This window comes from Ananas comosus, linkage group 20 (assembly GCF_001540865.1).
Source record: "Ananas comosus cultivar F153 linkage group 20, ASM154086v1, whole genome shotgun sequence".
Lineage (NCBI taxonomy): Eukaryota > Viridiplantae > Streptophyta > Magnoliopsida > Poales > Bromeliaceae > Ananas > Ananas comosus.
In genome coordinates, this window is record NC_033640.1 from 10,113,160 (window position 1) to 10,133,639 (window position 20,480).

Here is a 20,480-nt window from a genome sequence, read left to right on the forward strand (position 1 = left end):
TTATAAACGGAGATGAGAGAGAGAGAGAGAGAGAGAGAGAGAGAGAGAGAGAGAGAGAGAGAGGTAGAGTGTGTATTGTTCACATCCTCCCACAGTGCCCATTGTGTGGACGGCTAGTGATTTAGAATTATGGATCATTTGCGTGTAAGTCTCTCCAAAATTATCTATTTACATCAACATATTCGTACAAACTATAAATTTTTGTACAAAATTGCTATCTGTACACTTATAATATAGGCGAAAATCTTATATCTTCGTGTCTCAAAAGTTTCGATTTACTGGTTAGCCTCATCGATCTTCTTTTGATGTTAAAAATCGAAAAGAAATTTAAAAATACTTAATTAGATGATGAGATCAATGTGTTTTGTATATTATTCTATAATACTGTGCATGTCCATGTAGTACCTTTTTTTATTTCTATATATACGTTTTAGAAAATAGTTGAATTTTCTCGTCCACCATTGTGTTTGGACCATAACTAGGTAATTCGAATTCAGCAAAATTTCGGCACGAATATAATACGAACAAAATTTCTATTCTAATTTTTAAATCCGTTGAAAATACGACTTGAAAAATGAGTTCGCAAATTATTCGGATACAGGGCTTACACAAAAATTATATGTTCATCAATTAAAAATCCGGGATAAAAAATTTGGCTATTAAATTAAATATTTTTTTCTACATTTATGCTATTAGTATAAATAATTATAATTTTTAAGAATATAAAAATAAAGAGTTACAAGATAAAGTAGATTAAGTAAAAAAAACAATAGCAAACTATATTATACAATACGATATATAAACAATCAAGCAAGAAAGAGACTAAAATAGTTCATAATTAAACATAAAATATATTAAAAACAATTTAGGATGAAAGAACAGAGAATTCATATTTAAATATAAAATATAAGATAGTTCATACTTAAATATAAAAAATATAAAAAACTTTATTCAAATTTTTAATAATTTGTGAATAATTCGCAAATAATTCGGCTAGCCCAAAAAATTAGTATTTTATTCTTTTTTTAGAAAAAAATTCGCAAACAAATTTTTTTATTCAATTTTTTAATTATTCATGAACAATTTGCGAATAATTCAGAAGCATACGGACCTCTCCATGCTTTTCTAGCAATATCTATGAGTGAACAAAATATAATTAGTTTAAAATAGTAGACTTTCTTAATGTACACAAATCTAAGTTTTTATATAAATAAATATTTCTATAATTAAAGATAAATATTTTGGTAAGCAACATAGTGGCTGTTATTCGGTATTCCTTTGTCCTGACGCACTTGGAATTGGAATAGCATAAATTTAGATATATAAATTTGGAAAAACTTCAAAATAAATCCCCCGTGGTTTCGTAGTTTCTCACTTTGTCCTCGTGTGGTTTAAAACGTATCAAATTGCCCCCTCTGTGGTTTCGTTTTTATCTTTTCGGTAGCTTTTTCATTAATATTTTATTAAATTATATACAAAAAACTTCAGATACACATCTAGATTTATCAAATATTCACTTTAGTACTCTTTAATTTTAACTTTATCACTGATTTAAGAAAAAAAAATAATAAAATTAATAAGAAAAAAAAAAAACCACAGGAGAACAAATTAATACATTGTAAACCACAAAGGGACAAAATGAGAAACTACGAAACTACCGGGAGATTTTTGAAGTTTTCCCTATAAATTTTGGATTCAGGAGCATGTGAGCAAATCTTTAATATAAAAATATATAAAAAAAGGCTTCATAAATATTATATTAATAAATGAATTTTAGGGGTAAATATGTAAAATCAGTGAAAAATCATTGGAGAGAGATTATTCCGAATATAGCAGTAGATACGTGTGATTGGGCTCCAATGAGGCTATTGAGTGGACTTAAAAAAAGAAAAGGTGAGAACGACACTACACGTTCCCGTACACAAACTTTAAATAATATCTCTATAATTTTTCCGACTGAAACAAGTGACAAAGAGTTTGGTGGTTGATATTCGGTTGATATTCGAGACCCAAGTTCGAATCTTAATTAATTCATATTTCAAACTAAGTTTATTTCTAAATTAAATAAATGAAACAGATAGTGTGCTACCTATCTCTCTAAAAAACAAAAAATTCCTGTAATTTCAATTTTTTTATATTAGTATTTTATAATTTTACTTTTCTTTGTTATTTCTTTTTTTTTTTCATTAAATCAGTAACAAAGTTAAAATTATATAATACTAAAATAAAAAATCAATAAACTACGTAATACTAAAATGAATATTCGATAAACCATATGTGTAGTGTCTAAAATTTTTTTGTATATAATTTAACAAAAAGTTAACGAAGATACTATCGATAAAAAATAAAATTATAGTGAGAAAGTGTGAAATCACATGGATTGTATTTAAAATAAAGAGAAAACTTCAAATACCACCTCTGTACGTGGTTTCACACTTTCTCATTTTATATCATGTGGTTTAAAGTATATCAATTTAGTATTCTGTGGTTTCATTTTTATTTTTTTATTATCAATTTATTTATTTTTTTTGTTAAATTAGTGATAAATTAAATGGTACTAAAGTGAATATTCGATAAATCTAGATAAGGTATCTGCAAGTTTTTTATATATAATTTAACGAAATATTAACGAAGAAGCTAACGAAAAGATAAAAATGAAACATAGGACACTAACTTGATACAGTTTAAACTATATGATACTAAAGTGAGAAACGGTGAAACTATAAGGGTGGTATTTGAAGTTTATCCTAAAATCAATGAATAAACTATTCGGTGTAACGGGTACATATTGCACAGTTACTTGTCATGATTGGGGCTCTTGTGATCACGGCACGTGGTGCTTGGGACCCTCGCGATTATGACACGTGGCCAATCACTGTGGGTCCCACTCATAAAAAAATTAGAGGGGGGGGGGGTGCTTAAAAGATGCCAAAGAAGGTGCAAAGTGTTTCGGTCCAAAGCGTTGGAACGGCCGCCACGTGTCGCCACTTTATGTCGGCCTTGTGGGCCCCACATTGCGGGTTGGGTCAGAGTGGGACACGTGGCGCACAGCGTATGGCGTAGGTGATTCTAAACACGATCACAGAGAATCTAATCCGAGCGCGAATCGAGTGAGTGGAACGCGTGCAAAAGTTACTGAAACGCAACGCGAAGCGAAATTCGCCTAACATGAAAGTAACGCACCAACATAATTTGACGCGACACGAATCAAAGTAATATATCATTATTATAGATAATATATTATTAGGATATTTTCGCTTCTTTTATGACTCCATATGATGCAACAATATTAAAGATCAAATTGAAATATAATTTTATTAGAATACAAAGAAAGCGTATTAATTTTGGAATAAATTTTAAATACCACTCCTGTAGTTTCGCAATTTCTCACTTTAGTATCTTAGCTATCGTTTGGTTCGGGGTTAAGAAAAAATTAGTTATTCCAGGAATAAGGTTAAGTTCAGGGTTAAGATGGGGTTAAAGTATTTTTGTATTTGCTGGAGGTTGGAATTAGCTCAGGATAGTGAAAAATAGTATTTTGTTAGAGTAGGTGAGATAATAAAGATAGTGGATTATTATGAATAGAAAATAGTGTTTGGTTGAGATTAATTTGGTGGGGTTATGTGGGGTTAGCTAACCCGGGATAGCCCATTTGAGGTGGGATTAGCTAACCCAATCTATTTTTTGGGGTGTTTGGGAATAATATGGGGGTTAAGGAGTTATTCCACCCTTAACCCCAACCAAACAAAGGCTTATGGTTTAGAGTGTATTAATTTAGTAATTTACAGTTTCATTTTACTTTTTTTATCGGCTCATTTGTTAATATTTTCTAAATTATATATCAGATACCCCTCACTTTTGTACCTTTTAGTTTTAACTTTCTCACTAATTTAACGAAAAAAAATTATTAGTGAAGGATAATAAAAAGAGAAAAAGAAAACCACAGGAAAAATGTGAAACCACAGGAATGATATTTAAAGTATTTTCTTAATTTGAACTTGTGAATAGATCTTAATATCGAACAAATTGTTAGACTGTATTGTTGGAATAAAATGATTATCAAACACAATGCGCCACATAAAATGTTAAAATATTAAATAGTTCTTGTGGTGTTGATCTCTTTGGAGGTGGGTGGTCCATGAGCATGTATATGATAAGGTTTTAATTTGTTTTCTCTTTTTTTTTCTTCTTTCTTTGTTTTTTATTTGGGAAACTTCAATGATTAATTTGTTGTTCACTGGAAAAAGATAATGATATAGAGATCACATGGTAGTGTTTTGCAAGCCAAAATGATTGAGGGGTGGCACTTATCTACTCAAAAACATAATCATCATGTTCACTAAAACTCTAGGGCCCCATTTGATTCGGGGGGATAAGCGGGGATAATGAAAGTTATCCCCGCTATTCCGCCAAACGGGATGATTTGTTGCTAGGATATTTTATCTCGGTCAAATCTTGCTATTCCTGGTTATTCCAGAATAGCAAGGTATTTGCTATTCCACCATTTTGGTGGGTGGAAAGGTGCTATTCCAATACTTAATTTTAAACTTAATTAAAATTATAAATTAAATTACAACTAAATTATATAAATATAATATGTTATATATTATAATACATTATTTTTATTATAAAATTATTAATTGTACTATATTAATACATATTATTTATATTTAAATACTATAGTAAATTTTATAATAAATTATATTTAAATATTATAATAAATTCTTTTTATTAAATTTAAGTTTAAGTAGAATTTTAAAAAAATTTATAAATTTATTATAATAAATTATTTTTATTAATTGCTCCCACCCTATAAATATTATAATAAATTCTTTTTATTAAATTTAAGTTTAAGTAGAATTTTAAAAAAAATTATAAATTTATTATAATAAATTATTTTTATTAATTGCTCCCCCCCTATTCTTATTTTAAAAATTTAAGATTTAAAAATTTAAATTTTTGAAATTTATAATTGTAAGCTCAAAATTAAAGGTTATAATTTTAAATTCTAAATTTTAAATTTTAAATTTAAATTTATATATTTTAAATTTTTGAAAATTAGAACTTAATATTTTTCAAATTTAAATTTGATCTTAAATTTAAAGTTTGATTTTTAAAATTTAAAATTTAGACTTAAAAATTTGAGATTTTAAATTTAAAATTTTAATTTCAAATTTTGAAATTTCAAAGTTAAAATTTTAAATTTAAAAATATAAATTTTAAATTTTAAATTTAAATATAATAAGAGGGTAATATCATTATTTTTAGTAATAAAAACTCACTATCCTTCTTATTCCATCTTACCTAACCAAACGCTATTTTTTTTATTCCCGAAAATAACCTAATTTTCATCCAAACGCAAAATTGATCTAATCCCCACTTATACCTCAATTTATATCTATCTCTAGAATAGCCACTTTTTACTTATCCCCGAACTAAACGATACCACTAGAAGTTTAATGAGTTTGAGTGGTAAAAGCCTTTGACTAGCTTTTGTACATCATGTTATTTATTTTTTAAATTTTTTGACTAATCTATAAATAACTTATAGAACCAAAAATTAATCAGCAAGATTTATCCACACAATAATATTTGAATGGTCCCTTAATTAAGTGGAGATGTTAATTAGCATAATAAAATTAATACCATCTCATCATTTACTATTCGATTATGTTCGTAAATTAAATACCTTTAACTCTGATATTATGGGATATGATAAACTTATATACAAGCTTAAGTTACTACAAAACGAAATATATTTGCTATTATTGTTGTTTTTATTAAGACTGTGAAGAAATCTAATTTCAACGTAATTAGTTAAAAAGGACTCTTAACCAAATATCATAACAAAAAATTATTCATTTGAGGTTAATTATTATTATTATTATTATTATTATTTTTGAGAAATAGGTAGCTTGTTACTTGCTTCATTCATTAAGCAAAATAAACTAGGCTTACATATTGGAGGCAGCCAGGGCCTCCGAAGCGAATCCAACGATTACAACAAAAAGCAAAAGAAAATCTAGACTACCCTATGGCTACCATTACAAATAAGATACGAAAGGGAGAAACACCTCAGTCCGAGGAACTGGTTACCTGACCTCGAACCAATCTGTGATCAAAGAAGTGACTCGTTCAAGAGCCCGGATAGCATTAGGGCTCCCCTCACGGAAGATCCTGTTGTTTCGCTCTGTCCATACCACCCACCAGATTGCCGCCAATCGGGTTAGACTTTTTGCTCTCAACTTGGCATTTTGGATGTTACCTAATTCAGCCCATATCCTCCCGACACCCCCTACATCCGATTCGCTTATGTCTACAACTCCCGTACAAAGTAGAAGGTATCTGACGAATACACATTCCCGAAAAAGGTGATCACAGGTTTCTGCTATTATAGCACAAAAATTGCAATAATTTGAGGTTAATTATTGTAGCTAGCTTTTGGTGTTTGAACTCTATTCCCTTTTCATTGTTCAATTATAAATTAATGGAGCAAACCTAATCACTTTCAAAAAGATGTTTCTCAAAGGTTGGTATTATTTGATGTGAGATGTGCTTGAATGCTTTAACATTTTGTGATAGAACACACTAGAAGTGTGCGTGATATGTTTAACTATTTTAAAAATGAATCGATGGGTCCATGGGTGTAGGTGTGTGGTTCACCAAAAAGCGATTTTAATTAATATCGACCACAATTTCGCACCACTAATTAGGATATTTTTGATAATTTTGAATGACAATTATTAGATACACTTTAAACATATAATATATATATATATGAAACTAATCAACTAAGGGACACATAAAGTGAACCTGAATCTGTGTATTTTCTGTGTTCTTCACAGCATAGTCATAAAACACTCTGAATGTTTTTGAAATTTTTTTTACTTGGACTCAACAAATTATTTATTCTTCATACAATTTACTGGTCCTTATATAAATGTTGCTTAGTAGGAAATTCACAAGAAACTATTAATAATCCATGCATCATTCAAAATTATTCGAAAGCTTATGATTTATCTATACCAAAAATGAATTAGTTGTTACGTTTTCAACTCACTTATTAACTTATATATTTCAAGGATCTTTCAAAATGACCCTAATTTTTTTATGAATTCGAAACTCTAAATGCGCGTGCTTATGATTATGCTTTAGGCTTAAATTAATTAGTTGTATGTTGAGGATGAAGCAAACACCTACAATCCTCATTGTAGGGGATCCACCACCCCAATAAAAAAAAAAATTTGCACATACGTATCACGTGTAAAAAACAATGCAATAAAAAAAAAAAAATGTGTGTGTTAAATCTTAGTCATCAGTTATCTCTTTTGAACACTGATTTAACTCACTTGAATTGTACTATGCTTTCCGTATAAAGCAAAATGAATGGCTCAAAATAATTACGTTATATATATTCGCGCATCTTAGTTTGGTAGTGAAAAAATCGATTTATTCCTCCCTAGTGGAGAAGAATCTTTCAATTGTTGGTTAGTACACAAGCATAGTAATGTTACAAAATATTAAGGAAAAATTTTAAAAACCCCTCATGTGGTTTTACATTTTTTTATTTTAGTACGCTGAGATTTAAAGTGTATCAAGTTAGTACCCTATGGTTTTGCACTTTATCACTTTAGTACCCTGTGGTTTCACACTTTATCACTTTAGTACCCTGTGGTTTAAAGTATATCAAGTTAGTATCCTATGGTTTTGCACTTTATCACTTTAGTACCCTATAGTTTAAAAAACCACAGGGTACTAACTTGATACAAAATTAAAACCACAGGGTACTAAAGTGATAAAGTGCAAAACCATTGGGTACTAACTTGATACACTTTAAACCATATGGTACTAAAATGATAAAGTGAGAAACTACGGGGTACTAACTTGATACATTTTAAACTACAGGGTACTAAAGTGAAAAAAATTAAAACCACAAGGGGGTTTTTTGAAGTTTTCCCAAATAATAGATACATTTTTGTCAAGTTCTGCTATAATATATCTACCTGCTATTCTTTTTAAAAATGAACTTAGCTGGATTATGAAACAACTACATAAATTTCGAATTCGAAACTTCAGATATCAATCATCAATTTTTTTGCCACCTACGCTCGTGCCGGTCGGTATTTGTTATGGTATTCTTATAAATCGTGAAAGAACTTTTAACAAATTAACAGATTGACAGATATAGGTTGCAGCATAGGAAAATAAGATTATTATTTTTGAAAATTTGGAAGAAGAAGGAGAAGGAACAAGCAAAACACAAATCTACTCATTTAGCCGTGGTCAACTTGCATGCTCCGTAAAACTTGTGGCAGGCTTAGACTTCGTTTGGGATTGCGGGTAGATTGAATTACGTGTGGTGAGAAACGGCGATGGGAAAATATCCGGTTTGTTTCCGTACGTAATATTACGTTCCCCATATTGCGGTTTGTTGGTTACGATATATTTTCTGCGGTTCCATCAGAGAATACAGAAACATATCCCTATATACTTTTTCTAAGCTACATTTTATCTAACAGCGTTAGATCCACCTCGATACTAAACTAAGCCTTATTCTCAAGTCAAATAATATTTTTTAACTTTTAATTTTGTCTCTGAAAATGCTTCATGTTTCATAAAACCTTACACCTTCAAATTAACACGATTTTAATAAAACTGCTATTCGAAAACGCAATAGAATAGAATGATTAAAAATATTATTAATAAGTCAGCATTTTAATATAATATTTTTTAAAAATAAATATTAAATTAATAATCTATCTATTAAAGTTTTAAAGTACTGACTCATCAATAATATTTAATAAAATATTATAATGAGAGACGATGAGATCGTTGAGTTGTGATACTTGTGGGATGCATGAAAAATAATAGTAAGCCACAAAAGCAACTAACTCGCGAAGGTGGAGAGATAGTGGGAGCTCAACTTTGCCCGGTGCATGAACTAAACACTTCTTCTCCCTCACGATCCGTACCGATGATAGAGTGATTCCCCGACTTCCTCGCACGATTAGAACAAGCATTTGGAGGCGTTGACGGAGGTTCTCAGTTCGTCCGCAACTTTCATGCATCTAAACAATCAGTAAACGTATGCGGTCGCATGCTCGCGGCCAAGAAAGAGCGGAAATGAACTATTCTTATGCATAGTGTTGGCTCAGGTGAGATGCAGGGCTAGTGGAGAGTAGGTCGAAACCGCATTATCGAGCCTGACTGATTCAACTCCGCTAAGGGCTTGTTTAGATCTGTCGAAGGCTATAGTGTTGTTAGATAAAGTATTTTTGTACCGCATTAAGATGGACAAGCGGATGGAAACTGAGATGAATTGATTTAGATTAGATGAGGAAATTGTTCAAGTAGCTTTTGTTTTTCTACAATTGCAACAAATTTTCGAAACTTTACAAGCTATAGTTTAGTCGTAAATGAAGTTTATTGTGACTAGAAACATTTGTCACATCTTCGAACATGAACCGACGGCCTATTTTTGTTTGCAGACTCGCCATCGAGCGGTTGGCAGGCAAAGTCGCGAGCTCTGATTGAAGCTTATGACCTCGTCTCACGGTCACGAGCTCTGATCGTAGCGAAGCATGCGACCTCATCTCGGCTTGCACAAAAGTGCGAGCCCGTCGAACCGAGCTCATTTCCGGCTTTGCTATGTGAACTGCTGGATCTCCAGAATCCCAGGTTCAGCTTCCGACTTCCGCCTTCTAAACCCTAAGCCCTGAACCCTAAACTTTTTCTCTCTGGGACAAATTAACAAACACATTGCTTTCAAAATGTATCCACTTCCCTACCATTTCAACCAATCTCAGAGATCTCATGATTCCCTCCTCAAACACTCTGAACCCTAATCGAGCTCCCACCATGGCGCTCGACCATTCTCTCTCCCACCCTCTTCTTCTTCCTCCTCCTCCTCCTCGCTATCCCACTCAAAACCCTCGCTTTCGATCTCGTCCTCGTCCTCGTCCTCGTCCTCGTTGAAGCTCCACTCCAACCTCTTCAGCATCTCCCGATCCCTCCACCGCCCCACCATCGCCGGCGCCGCCGCCCTAGCCTTGCCGGAGACCACCTCCGCCCACCGGAAGCCTACCACCACCGTCCTCAGCCGCCGCCTCCGAGCCTCTCCGAGCACCTCCGCAAGCCCCGAATCGTCGGAGACCAGCACCACGCACGCGAGGATCCCCTCGTCCATGGCCCCGACCGCGCGGTCGCGGATCGCCCGGCGGGGCGCGCCCTCGACGGCGCGGACCGTGACCCCGGCGCGGCGGAGCTCGTCGGCGGGGCCGCGCGGGGCGGCGCGGAGGTCGCGCGCGGCCTTCTCGAACCTGGCGAGCTTGGGGGCGAGCGCGGCGGCGAGGCGGACGCGGCGGGCGCCGCGGGCGGAGGCGAGGCGGCGGAGGCGCTTGGCGTGCTCGGGCGCGTGGATCTCGGCGAAGTGGCGGAGGAGCTTGGCGCCGACGAAGAAGTTGCGGCCGCAGACGCGGCATGGGGAGGGGGAAGAAGCTGGGGATGGGGATGGGGATGGGGAAGGGGAGGGGAGGAGGGAGCGAGGGGATGCGAAGGCGAGGGAGAGACGGAGGGGGCCGAAGGAGGAGGCGGCGAGGTGGAGGCGCACGGCGACGTCGCGGAGGGGGAGGGTGGTGGTGGGGGGCTTCGAGCTCAGGTCCCAGAACACGCCCACGCCCACGCCCACGCCCATGGCGGAGGAGGAGGAGGAGGAGGAGGAGGAGGAAGAGGGGAAGAGAAGGAGGAAAGGAGTGAGGAGGAAGGAGGAAGGAGGAGGAGGGTTTAGGGTTTAGGGTTCGGGAGAGGAGCTGTTTGGGGAAGAGAACCATCTTTCAGGTCCTTGGACGCAAAATGGCATCCGTAAAACTGTTCATTGCTCCCAGAAGCCGCAGATTAAAATTGCACCATAAGCCTGCAATTTGAGTCGTCTTTCACTTTGACCCTTTACTGTTGTAAACTATTCAAACTGTTTTGAATTTTGGCTTTAGTACCACATGAGAAATATCACTCGAAAAGCATTAGATTCGTGCATATTTATTTATACCAACATTATTTGTACATTATGATAAAAAATAAGGAATTATAATTTTTTAGTTTTGTGATTCAGAGTTTTATTTCTATTTCTTTTTACCATAAAGATTACTTTGGAACTATTTATTTGACAAATATTTTATTAAAATACTTTGGTGCTAAAAATACACAGAAGAATAAATTCAAACATCTAAATATATCATCGATTACTTATCTGTCAATTCATGTTCTAATACAATCTATACAAGCCATGTATATAATTCTATCAAACATCAAAAGTTTTAAAAGTCAGGGACTAGAATGAAATTTACACTTCAACCTTCCTTAAACTGTAAAATCCCCAATCACCACTACCGAGCACCACCTTATCCTTCTTCCTCCTCCATTCACTCTTCTCTCTCTCTCTCTCTCTCTCTCTCTAAACTCTCTCTCTCTCTCTCTCCTCCGATGCTTCTTCCTCTCGCTCACCCTTCCCCCTTCCTCTCCACCAAAACCCTCGACCCCTCTATCCGCCATTTCCTCCCGCCATTACCCCCAAAACCCTCCCCTCCCCACCTCTCCGCAAACCCTAAACCCTTCCTCTTCCCCCTCCGAGCCTCCTCCGCCTCACCCACCGCCCCCAAAACCCTAGCCAAATCCGCCATTAAGCGCATCTCCGACAAGCTCCGCAGCCTCGGCTACCTCGCCGACGAACCCCGCGATCGCCGCCCCACCACCACCGGCCCCGGCTCCCCCGGCGAGATCTTCGTCCCCACACCTCACGAGATCCCCAGCTACCGCGTCGGCTCCACCCTCGACGCGAGCTGGAGCACGCCGGAGAGCCCGGTCCCCGCGCCCGGGTCGGGCGCCGCCATTACGAGGTTCCGGGAGCTGTGGAGGAGGGAGAGGGCGCAGGCGCCATCCCCGCAGAGGGATTCCAAGGAGGCCGCACCGTCGGTCGCGGAGCTGACGATCCCCGCGGAGGAGCTGAAGCGGCTGCGGACCTTGGGGATTAGGATCAGGAAGCGGCTCAACGTGGGCAAGGCTGGGATCACGGAGGGGATCGTGAATGGGATCCACGAGAGGTGGCGGAGGAATGAACTCGTGAAGATCAAGTGCGAGGATTTGTGTAGGATAAACATGAAGAGAACCCATGAGATTTTAGAGGTGAGATTGGGTCCAAAGTTAGCATCTTTAACTCTTTTTTATCATCTGTTTTAGAATGTAGAGATTATGCTTTTTAGCTCAGAGGAATAAGCATATTTCGTTGAAAATAGCATGTGTTTGCAACCAAAACTTTGGGGATTATGCGCCATTTGGATGTAATAGCATGTTGATGGCCAAATTTCGACCACATGTGTTCGGTTTTAACTTTGTCTGTTTTTCTTTCTGGTTTGTTATTAGCAATGTTTAGTTGAGAATATAAACATCTACAGAATATAGCCTCACAAGTGGAACCTTATCACCTTGCAGAGCTCGACTTTAAGCTTTAAGTTACTCTAGTAAGTTACCAAAGCAATCGAGTGTGATAACTCAATATTCAGTTAGGTTCAGCTGGCTAGTAGTTATATGTCAAATGAAGAATCTTTTACACAGATGCTGCCATTTTCAAGCTCATTTGTTTGCTTTTGTTTGCGATGTATGAGTTGGTGAGATTCCCAATCTCTGCTATTTTTTATGTCTAGATGGAAACCATTATATTGATAACATTTGATTCAGTTTAGTGATAAAATAAACACATTTAAATCACTTTAACTCTTTTAGCATTCCTTTTACATGAATTTGCTAATTGTATGCAATTTCTTGTCCCATTATTGAGTATATTGTTTTATGTTGTACATGTATGCCAATTAGCTTTCAAGTTGAAAATCTTCTGATATTAGTCGAGCTTATATTACTATACTGTAGGTTGTTCTCTGTATCTTTTCGTATTGATAACTTGTTGGTGCATCTTCTAATTAGGATTACCTATTACTCCCAGAGAAAAACTGGAGGTCTAGTTGTTTGGAGATCTGGAAGTATCATCATCTTGTATAGAGGTATCGATTATAAATATCCTTACTTTCATGATGGTGACCAAAAGAATGAAAATGCAGACGAAAAATCTTCAGACCCTAGCATGGACAATCAAGTAGCAAAGGAGCAAGAAACAAATTCACAGTTGAAATTGCCTGTAAATCCTTCAGATGAAGTACATAATGCTACAGTTCGCACCTCCTTAGTGGCTGGTGTCGGTTCTCCAAATAAGGTGCGACTACAACTACCTGGCGAAGTCAAACTTGAAGAGGAAGCTGACAGATTGCTGGATGGGTTGGGCCCACGGTTTTCTGATTGGTGGGGTTGCGATCCTCTACCTGTTGATGCCGATTTACTACCACCTATTGTTCCTGGGTTTCGCAAGCCTTTCCGCCTTCTTTCATTTGGTATAAAACCAAAGTTAACAGATAGGGAAATGACTATATTGCGTAGGCTCGGACGGCCCTTACCATGCCATTTTGCACTTGGTGAGACTCTATAGTCTCTCAGTTTTTAATATTTATCAGATCTGTCGATAATTGTTCTTTGATTAAAAGTACAACTTTTGCTATTGTAGGAAGGAATAGAAACCTTCAGGGATTGGCTGTCTCTATGATCAAGCTGTGGGAGAAATGTGAGATAGCTAAGATTGCAATTAAAAGAGGTGTGCAGAACACAAACAGCGAATTAATGGTCGAGGAGCTAAAGGTCGGTAGGTTTTATCTACCAAACAAGCTGTAAATATGAACATCTTGTAAATAGTTAAGGCTCCAATAAATGTTAGGATTGTATATATAATATATTTACATTAAGCTTTGTGTTTGCTCTTTTCATTTTCATAAGAAACTTCGAACACCAAATATTTCTGATTACTAAGCCATTTGCTGATTCTAGAAATTTGATTATATTAGGGTTTAAGAAACTTGTTTATACACCTAATTACATCATAGATATTGATCGTTGTATCGGAAAACATTGCAGCAACTGACTGGAGGAACGCTTCTATCCAGAGATAAGGAGTTCATTGTATTTTACAGAGGGAAAGATTTTCTGCCCCCTGCGGTCTCTGTTGCAATAGAAGAGCGGAGAAATAGTGGGAACTCTGAATTGACTAACCCAAAGCAGAACAAGGAAGAGCGGCATTTAGCTGTTAGAGATGCTTCTGAACCTAAGTTTGACGATGGAGCCTCAGGAGACGGACTTCAAGAAAAAGGAGAAAAGGAAACTCTTGCCTCAAAGGGTAGGACAAAGGCTGTGAGCTTGACTCTCAAAAAGGTGGAGACTAAATTATCTCAGGTACATCTCAATTTTTTGTTCTTACTTAATACTTGTTGTGGAAATTCTGTAAATGCATTCATGAATTTGGTGGATGCACGAAAGATCTTGTGATTATCTTATTTAATGTATCTTAACTTTCATTTTAGGCCATAGCCAAAAAGCAAAAGGCAGAGCAGCTTCTGGCTGAGCTGGAAAAATCAGCTGAGCCTCCTAAGGCAGAACCTGATAGGGAGGCTATTTCACAAGAAGAAAGATACATGCTGAGGAAAGTTGGATTGAGGATGGATCCTTTTCTGTTGCTAGGTGAGTTTTCATCACTTCTAGCAATACATTTGTTATTTGAAAGTGGGTCCTCCAGCAGTTGACAAATAAATTTCTCAGTTTCCTATCTTGATGCACTTCATCTTTTACATGGCCATGGAGGAACTATTGTCTAAAATTGTTCTTAAAGAACAAAACAAAATGTAAAATACCAAGATTTCATGTTTGTCCACTGTGATTACTGTTTTCCCAAGGCTTTTTGTGCATTCAGGTGATTGGCATAGGACCTTTCATTTGTCTCGAGGTTTCTGTGTTTTATAGATGAAGATCATTCCCTATATATGAATTTACATTTAGTAACTTGTTTGGCTTTATACATATGATCTGGTAAACTTGAACTTGATCTACATAAGTAACCAATATAAGCTATTGTACAGTGGAAAGCAATAAGGTGCCTATTTTGAAACCCTTTTTTCTGTTTTCCTCTTTTGATACTCAGGCAGGAGAGGAGTATTTGACGGAACAGTTGAAAACATGCACCTTCACTGGAAATATCGGGAGCTTGTAAAGGTTATATCGAAAGACCGTTGCATCAAAGAAGCTGAAAGTGCAGCTCGGATTCTTGAGGCTGAAAGTGGTGGTATACTGGTAGCCGTGGAGAGAGTGAGCAAAGGTCATGCTATTATTGTATATCGAGGAAAGAACTACCGAAGGCCGGCAAACTTGAGACCTAAGTCTCTGTTGAATAAAAGGGAAGCAATGAAGCGATCTTTGGAGGCTCAGCGTCGTGAGGTGGAAAAGAAAACTCTTTCCTTCAATCTGCTCTATCGCTGGTTAACATGTATATAAGAACTATCGAAATGGATACTTGAACTGTAATACTTCGAATTTTACTACCTAATATTTTTTTTCCATTTAGGAAATTCTGTAAAGTTTTGTTAGTTAGTTAATGGTTTTGGTAAAAAATGTTATAGAATATTCTGCTAACAGAATATTCTATTAAGTTGAGAAAGTTAAAAGTACTATTTACAAAAAACTTACTGTAAGGTTAGGTAGTTAAAATCCAAAGTTTTGTAAGTTCAGGTGCCATTTCAAAATGCGCTACAGTTCAAGAAGCTCTTTGTGTTTTCGCTTTTTTACCTTTTTTTTCTCTTAGTATTGTAATTTAGAATTTTTTTTTTCTCTCTAGTCCTTGAAACTTCATGTGTTGAACCTCTCCCGAAGAATAGACCAGTTGAAGCATCGGATGGTGAGTTTATTTTCCAAAGACATTTTACTCTTACAGTCTTATTTAACAAGATTAAATGTTTAATTTCTAAGTTGTGGCTCCCAGACTAAGGAGGATGATAGTTTGCCGCAGTCTATGGAAATAATCTCAGACAGGACAAATGATGAATACGTCTCTACAAACAGGGACGAGAATATCTCTGGGGATTTTGAAGGTTACATGGAGGTACTAATCTCATACTAGCTAACAAGCAAAAACTGCAACTCAGGGCCTGTTTGGCCCAGCTGGAGCTTCTGCAGAAATGTTGCTTCAGTGAAGCTATTCAAAGTACTAACAGCTTTTACACTAGAACTTAGTTACATCTTTCCACTGCAGTAGAACGAAAAGCACCAAATTGGAGCTTCTTCTTTTACAGATAAAAGTGCACTTTTAAGTTCCTGTCATAATAAAAGCTCCAAATTTTTTATTTGCCAAATACTTAGCCTCTTAGGCCAAATTACCTCTCAGTGTTAGTATATATGTAGCTATGGAGAAGCTCAATTGAGCAACATTTGCTTGTGGGTTAACTTTTAGAGTCTAAAACTTGAGATTCATTTTCATACTCATTGTCTGGGTTTATTCTACTTCTCCTTAGCAATGCTATTCATTTCAGTGATGTTTGTTTCTCATCTTTATTCCAAGGAAGTGCATGAAGTAGATTGTGAATCCCGGAATTCAAAAGACTGCAATCATGCTTTAGTTGATGAAGGAGAAATAGTCAATGCAGCAACAAGTGAAACCAATTCTTCGTATCCTTTAGATTCTGAACAGGTCCGTTCTTTCTTTTTGTATTAAGCTTAAAAGTTTAGGCATTTCAGTGCTATCATAATATATTTATTGGGGAAACAATTAAGCACAAATGCGTCTAGTAGTGAAACAACTTATGTAACTTCTCATGTCATCGTGCGTTAATTTTTTCCACATGCTGCTTTCCCACTTGAAACTAAACACTGTCTACTTAATTTTCTTTTTCTTTTTTTCGCTTCAAGCATTGTTTCTCTTTTAGTGATTTCCGACTTTCTCAATTTCAGCCGCAAGTGCTGGATTGTTCTACTTCCAAAAGTAATAATCGTGATACCAATAAAGAAATTGATGCATCACATGAAGAAATCTCGAATAAGCAGCACTCAGCTGTTTATGAGGAGAAGTTGAATGAGGAATCTGATGTAGAAGTTCCTTTTAGAGCTTCACCACTCTCAAATCGGGAAAGACTCGTTCTACGAAAGCAGGCCCTCAAGATGAGAAAAAGGCCAGTGATAGCTGTTGGTAATTCCTACTTCTACTTACTGCAATATCAGTTTGTCAGTAAAACCATAAAAAGTTTTTTTTTTTTTATTTGGTTCCTGAACATCAATCTTTTTTATTTTCACTACCTAAGCTTTTATAACCTTTGATTTCGGAAAATTCCATCGAGTTCCAAGCTTAAATGGTTTCCATTTTTCTGTACCAAGCCTTTTTTTTTCCCCTCATCGGTGGGAAATGTTTTAATACTATCTTTTCATATTTGTTTTCGATGTGAAACTCTTTATTGCCAAAGCCCTTCCTATTCTTTTAACTTTTTCCTGGTGGTTAATCAAGTATTAAATGTGATTATCAACCAGGGAGGAACAATGTCATCCCAGGTGTTGCAAAAACAATCAAAACACACTTTAAGAAGCACCCTCTCGCCATTGTGAATATTAAAGGCAGAGCCACGGGCACTCCAGTTCAGCAGTTGATATTTGAACTCGAGGTGCAAGCTCTTTACTCAAAACGAAGCTCTTTCCGACATCAGAAACAATTGCTCATTATATTTCTTTTATTATTATTATTATTGTTCCTTTTTATATACTTAGCAAGAGACTGGAGCAGTTCTCGTGTCCCGAGAGCCGAACAAGCTAATTTTGTACCGGGGTTGGGGAGAGGGAGATACACCCGGAGGTGCAAAGGAGAAAGATTCAACTTCGTTTAGAGAAACGAAGGAAGCAATTTCTCCGCAACTTATTGAGGCCATTAGGCGTGAATGCGGGTTGCAGTCTACTTAAGGAAGGTAAGCTCACTCTACGCACCAACATCAAGCGTCTCTTCGCGCTTTTTGAAGGTTTAAGAGGATAATATGGGTTTTTGCACTTTACCCTTGACAATTAGAACCAACAGATAACCACCCCTCAAGTTAGTAGAAAATCTTACAATTCTTTTTTTTTTCTCCATCAGAAGCGAGTGAAATGTAAATCGAGATACATTTAGGGGTTTAATATACATCTTTGCAAAGTATATATATATATTGAATTGTATTTGTTTTCTCCCTTGTTATCTCAGCAAATGTGTTTATAACTTGATGTTGCCATAAATTCTGAGCCCCTCTTGTTTTCGTTGCTTGAATATCTCCTCTGTGTAAACAGTAATAAATGTCCATGATTTTGCTATAATAACATCTAAATTTGACATTCCATTTTCTTTCTCGTGTATTTTAAACTTAATTACACAGGAAAACGATCCCAATGTCAGGGCTTTTTTGCAGTAAATTTGGTGCTATAAAGTTCATAATAATAATAAAACTAAACTTTGAAACTAGCTTGCATAATTGTACGTGGCACTTTTGCTTGGTCTCCTGTTTAGTCCTAGGGCAGTGTTGTCTTATGTCCTGTGTAAAAAGCCAAAAAAGGAGAAATTATATGTGGAGCCTCCTCGCATATCGCATAGAGATACTACTGTTTTAGGATTCGTGCATTATAAGTGATAAATCATTTTTTGGACCCCCTTTTTGTGGAGGGGCCAACTATGTTACATTAATTAGATAAAATTAGGCGAGCAATTTAAGCGAGCAATTATTGAGCCCAAAATTAGCCGAACACGAGCTGGCTCGCGATCAACGAGTTTTGTTGACGGTCCTACTTCCTCTAGTGGAGTGCTCGTATGCACATGTGTGATCGTATATCACATTATTATTATTATTTAGAGCAGTTAGTTGACTGTAATTGTATATCACATTATTATTATTATTATTATTTAGAGCAGTTAGTTGGCGTTGCACTATAAAATTCAACTTGGAAATCTTATTTCAGATAGAACGCCCATGCGCATGCGCATGTGCATTTGGGACCTACAGAGGGGCCAATTGTCTACATCTTCCAAAAATATTTGTTTTTTATATACTATTTTTCAAAAAAACAACTCGTCAATTTTATAANTATGAATACCAAATTGAGCCCTTTTAGTTACTTTTCTCACAATAAAATAAATTATCTCTTTAGATGATATATATCATCCTACATTAATTCCTACCAAATCATATATGCCAATATCTTTTAAGAAATAATAATTAAAAATCTATATATTTAAAACACACACACACACACAAAAAAAAAAAAAAAAAAAAACTCTGGTAATTGCAAGATATGACTGCTCACCAAACAACATTGTACCACACCAGCCGCAATATACGGCGTGTTGGCTCAAAAAATAAAGCTAAGGAAGGGTCCAAACTCGTTTTCTTTTTTAAAGTTTCCTCCTCTTTTTTTTTTTTTTTTTTTTTGTTTTGTTTCCATTTTTAACCTATCGTTTCGTTGATGAAACGTTTCCTTTTCTTTTGTGTTCGGAGTGATCCAAATAGAATGAAGCAGAAGAAGAAGACGCCAAAGAGGGAGCGTTGAAAAAAAACAAAGCTTCAGGAAGAAGGACCTTTTTTTTTTTTTTTTTTTTTTTTAAAAAAAAAAAAAACACACACACACACAAAAAAAAAAAAAAAAAAAAACTCTGGTAATTGCAAGATATGACTGCTCACCAAACAACATTGTACCACACCAGCCGCAATATACGGCGTGTTGGCTCAAAAAATAAAGCTAAGGAAGGGTCCAAACTCGTTTTCTTTTTTAAAGTTTCCTCCTCTTTTTTTTTTTTTTTTTTGTTTTGTTTCCATTTTTAACCTATCGTTTCGTTGATGAAACGTTTCCTTTTCTTTTGTGTTCGGAGTGATCCANTTTTTTTTTTTTTACTGATGGTATGAGCCGTAGTGTTTCCTACATAGCTTTTTGGTCCCCTCACCGCGCGTGGTTGTTGTACAAACTGAGTTTTTTTTTTTTTTTTTTTTTTTTCAACATGTTGTGTCCTTTCTCCACCTTGGTTATCGCGCTCAAACCTTTTTTTAATAAAATAGGAAAACTTCAAATATCATTCTGAATTTCATACTTTTTTATTTATTCTGTGATTTAAAGCGTATCAATTTAGTATCTTATGCTTTTATTTTTATCTTTTTATTATCGATTTCATTAATTTTTTTTTCGTTAAATCAATGACAAAGTTAAAATTAAAGAATACTAAAGTGAATAATCGATAAACCTAGCTAGGTGAAATATTTAAAGTTTTTTGTGTATAATTTAACGAATTATTAACAGAGAAACGGACAAAAAGGTAAAAATGAAACCATAGGACACTAACTTGATACATTTTAAACCACAGGGTACTAAATTGAGAAAGTGCGAAACCAATGGTATCTGAAGTTTACCCCATAAAATAACTACATGAGATTTAGGCTTCATTTAAGATTACAATAAAATTGTATCCTGCTAAGAAAGTATAATTAAAAAAAAATATTTTATTTGTTGTTATATATAATTTTACGTTTTTTTTTTTTTTGATATCGCAATGAATCGATTACGACATACTTACT

At 35.6% G+C, this 20,480-nt stretch overlaps 2 protein-coding genes across 6 annotated transcripts; one reads left to right on the forward strand and one right to left on the reverse strand.

The window, feature by feature from the left end:
- Window positions 9,842-10,693, reverse strand: LOC109725609 (major centromere autoantigen B-like). The gene has a single exon (XM_020254848.1). The coding sequence runs from the start codon at window positions 10,691-10,693 to the stop codon at window positions 9,842-9,844; it is 852 nt and encodes a 283-aa protein (XP_020110437.1).
- LOC109725731 (CRM-domain containing factor CFM2, chloroplastic) lies at window positions 11,430-18,240 on the forward strand. Of its 5 annotated transcripts, none has more exons than XR_002220330.1 (12): window positions 11,430-12,177; window positions 12,992-13,514; window positions 13,604-13,734; window positions 14,008-14,322; window positions 14,451-14,607; window positions 15,065-15,357; window positions 15,755-15,814; window positions 15,899-16,018; window positions 16,475-16,603; window positions 16,864-17,081; window positions 17,434-17,564; window positions 17,672-17,809. XR_002220330.1 is itself a non-coding variant. In XM_020255051.1 (12 exons), exons 1-12 carry the CDS (start codon window positions 11,479-11,481, stop codon window positions 17,711-17,713), a joined length of 2,835 nt encoding a protein of 944 aa, XP_020110640.1. In that variant the 5' UTR covers window positions 11,432-11,478; the 3' UTR covers window positions 17,714-17,847. The 5 variants fall into 5 exon arrangements, 3 of the variants coding, with proteins under 3 accessions (XP_020110640.1, XP_020110639.1, XP_020110638.1); XR_002220329.1 differs by having other exon boundaries at window positions 11,431-12,177; window positions 17,668-17,807; XM_020255051.1 differs by having other exon boundaries at window positions 11,432-12,177; window positions 16,864-17,098; window positions 17,672-17,847.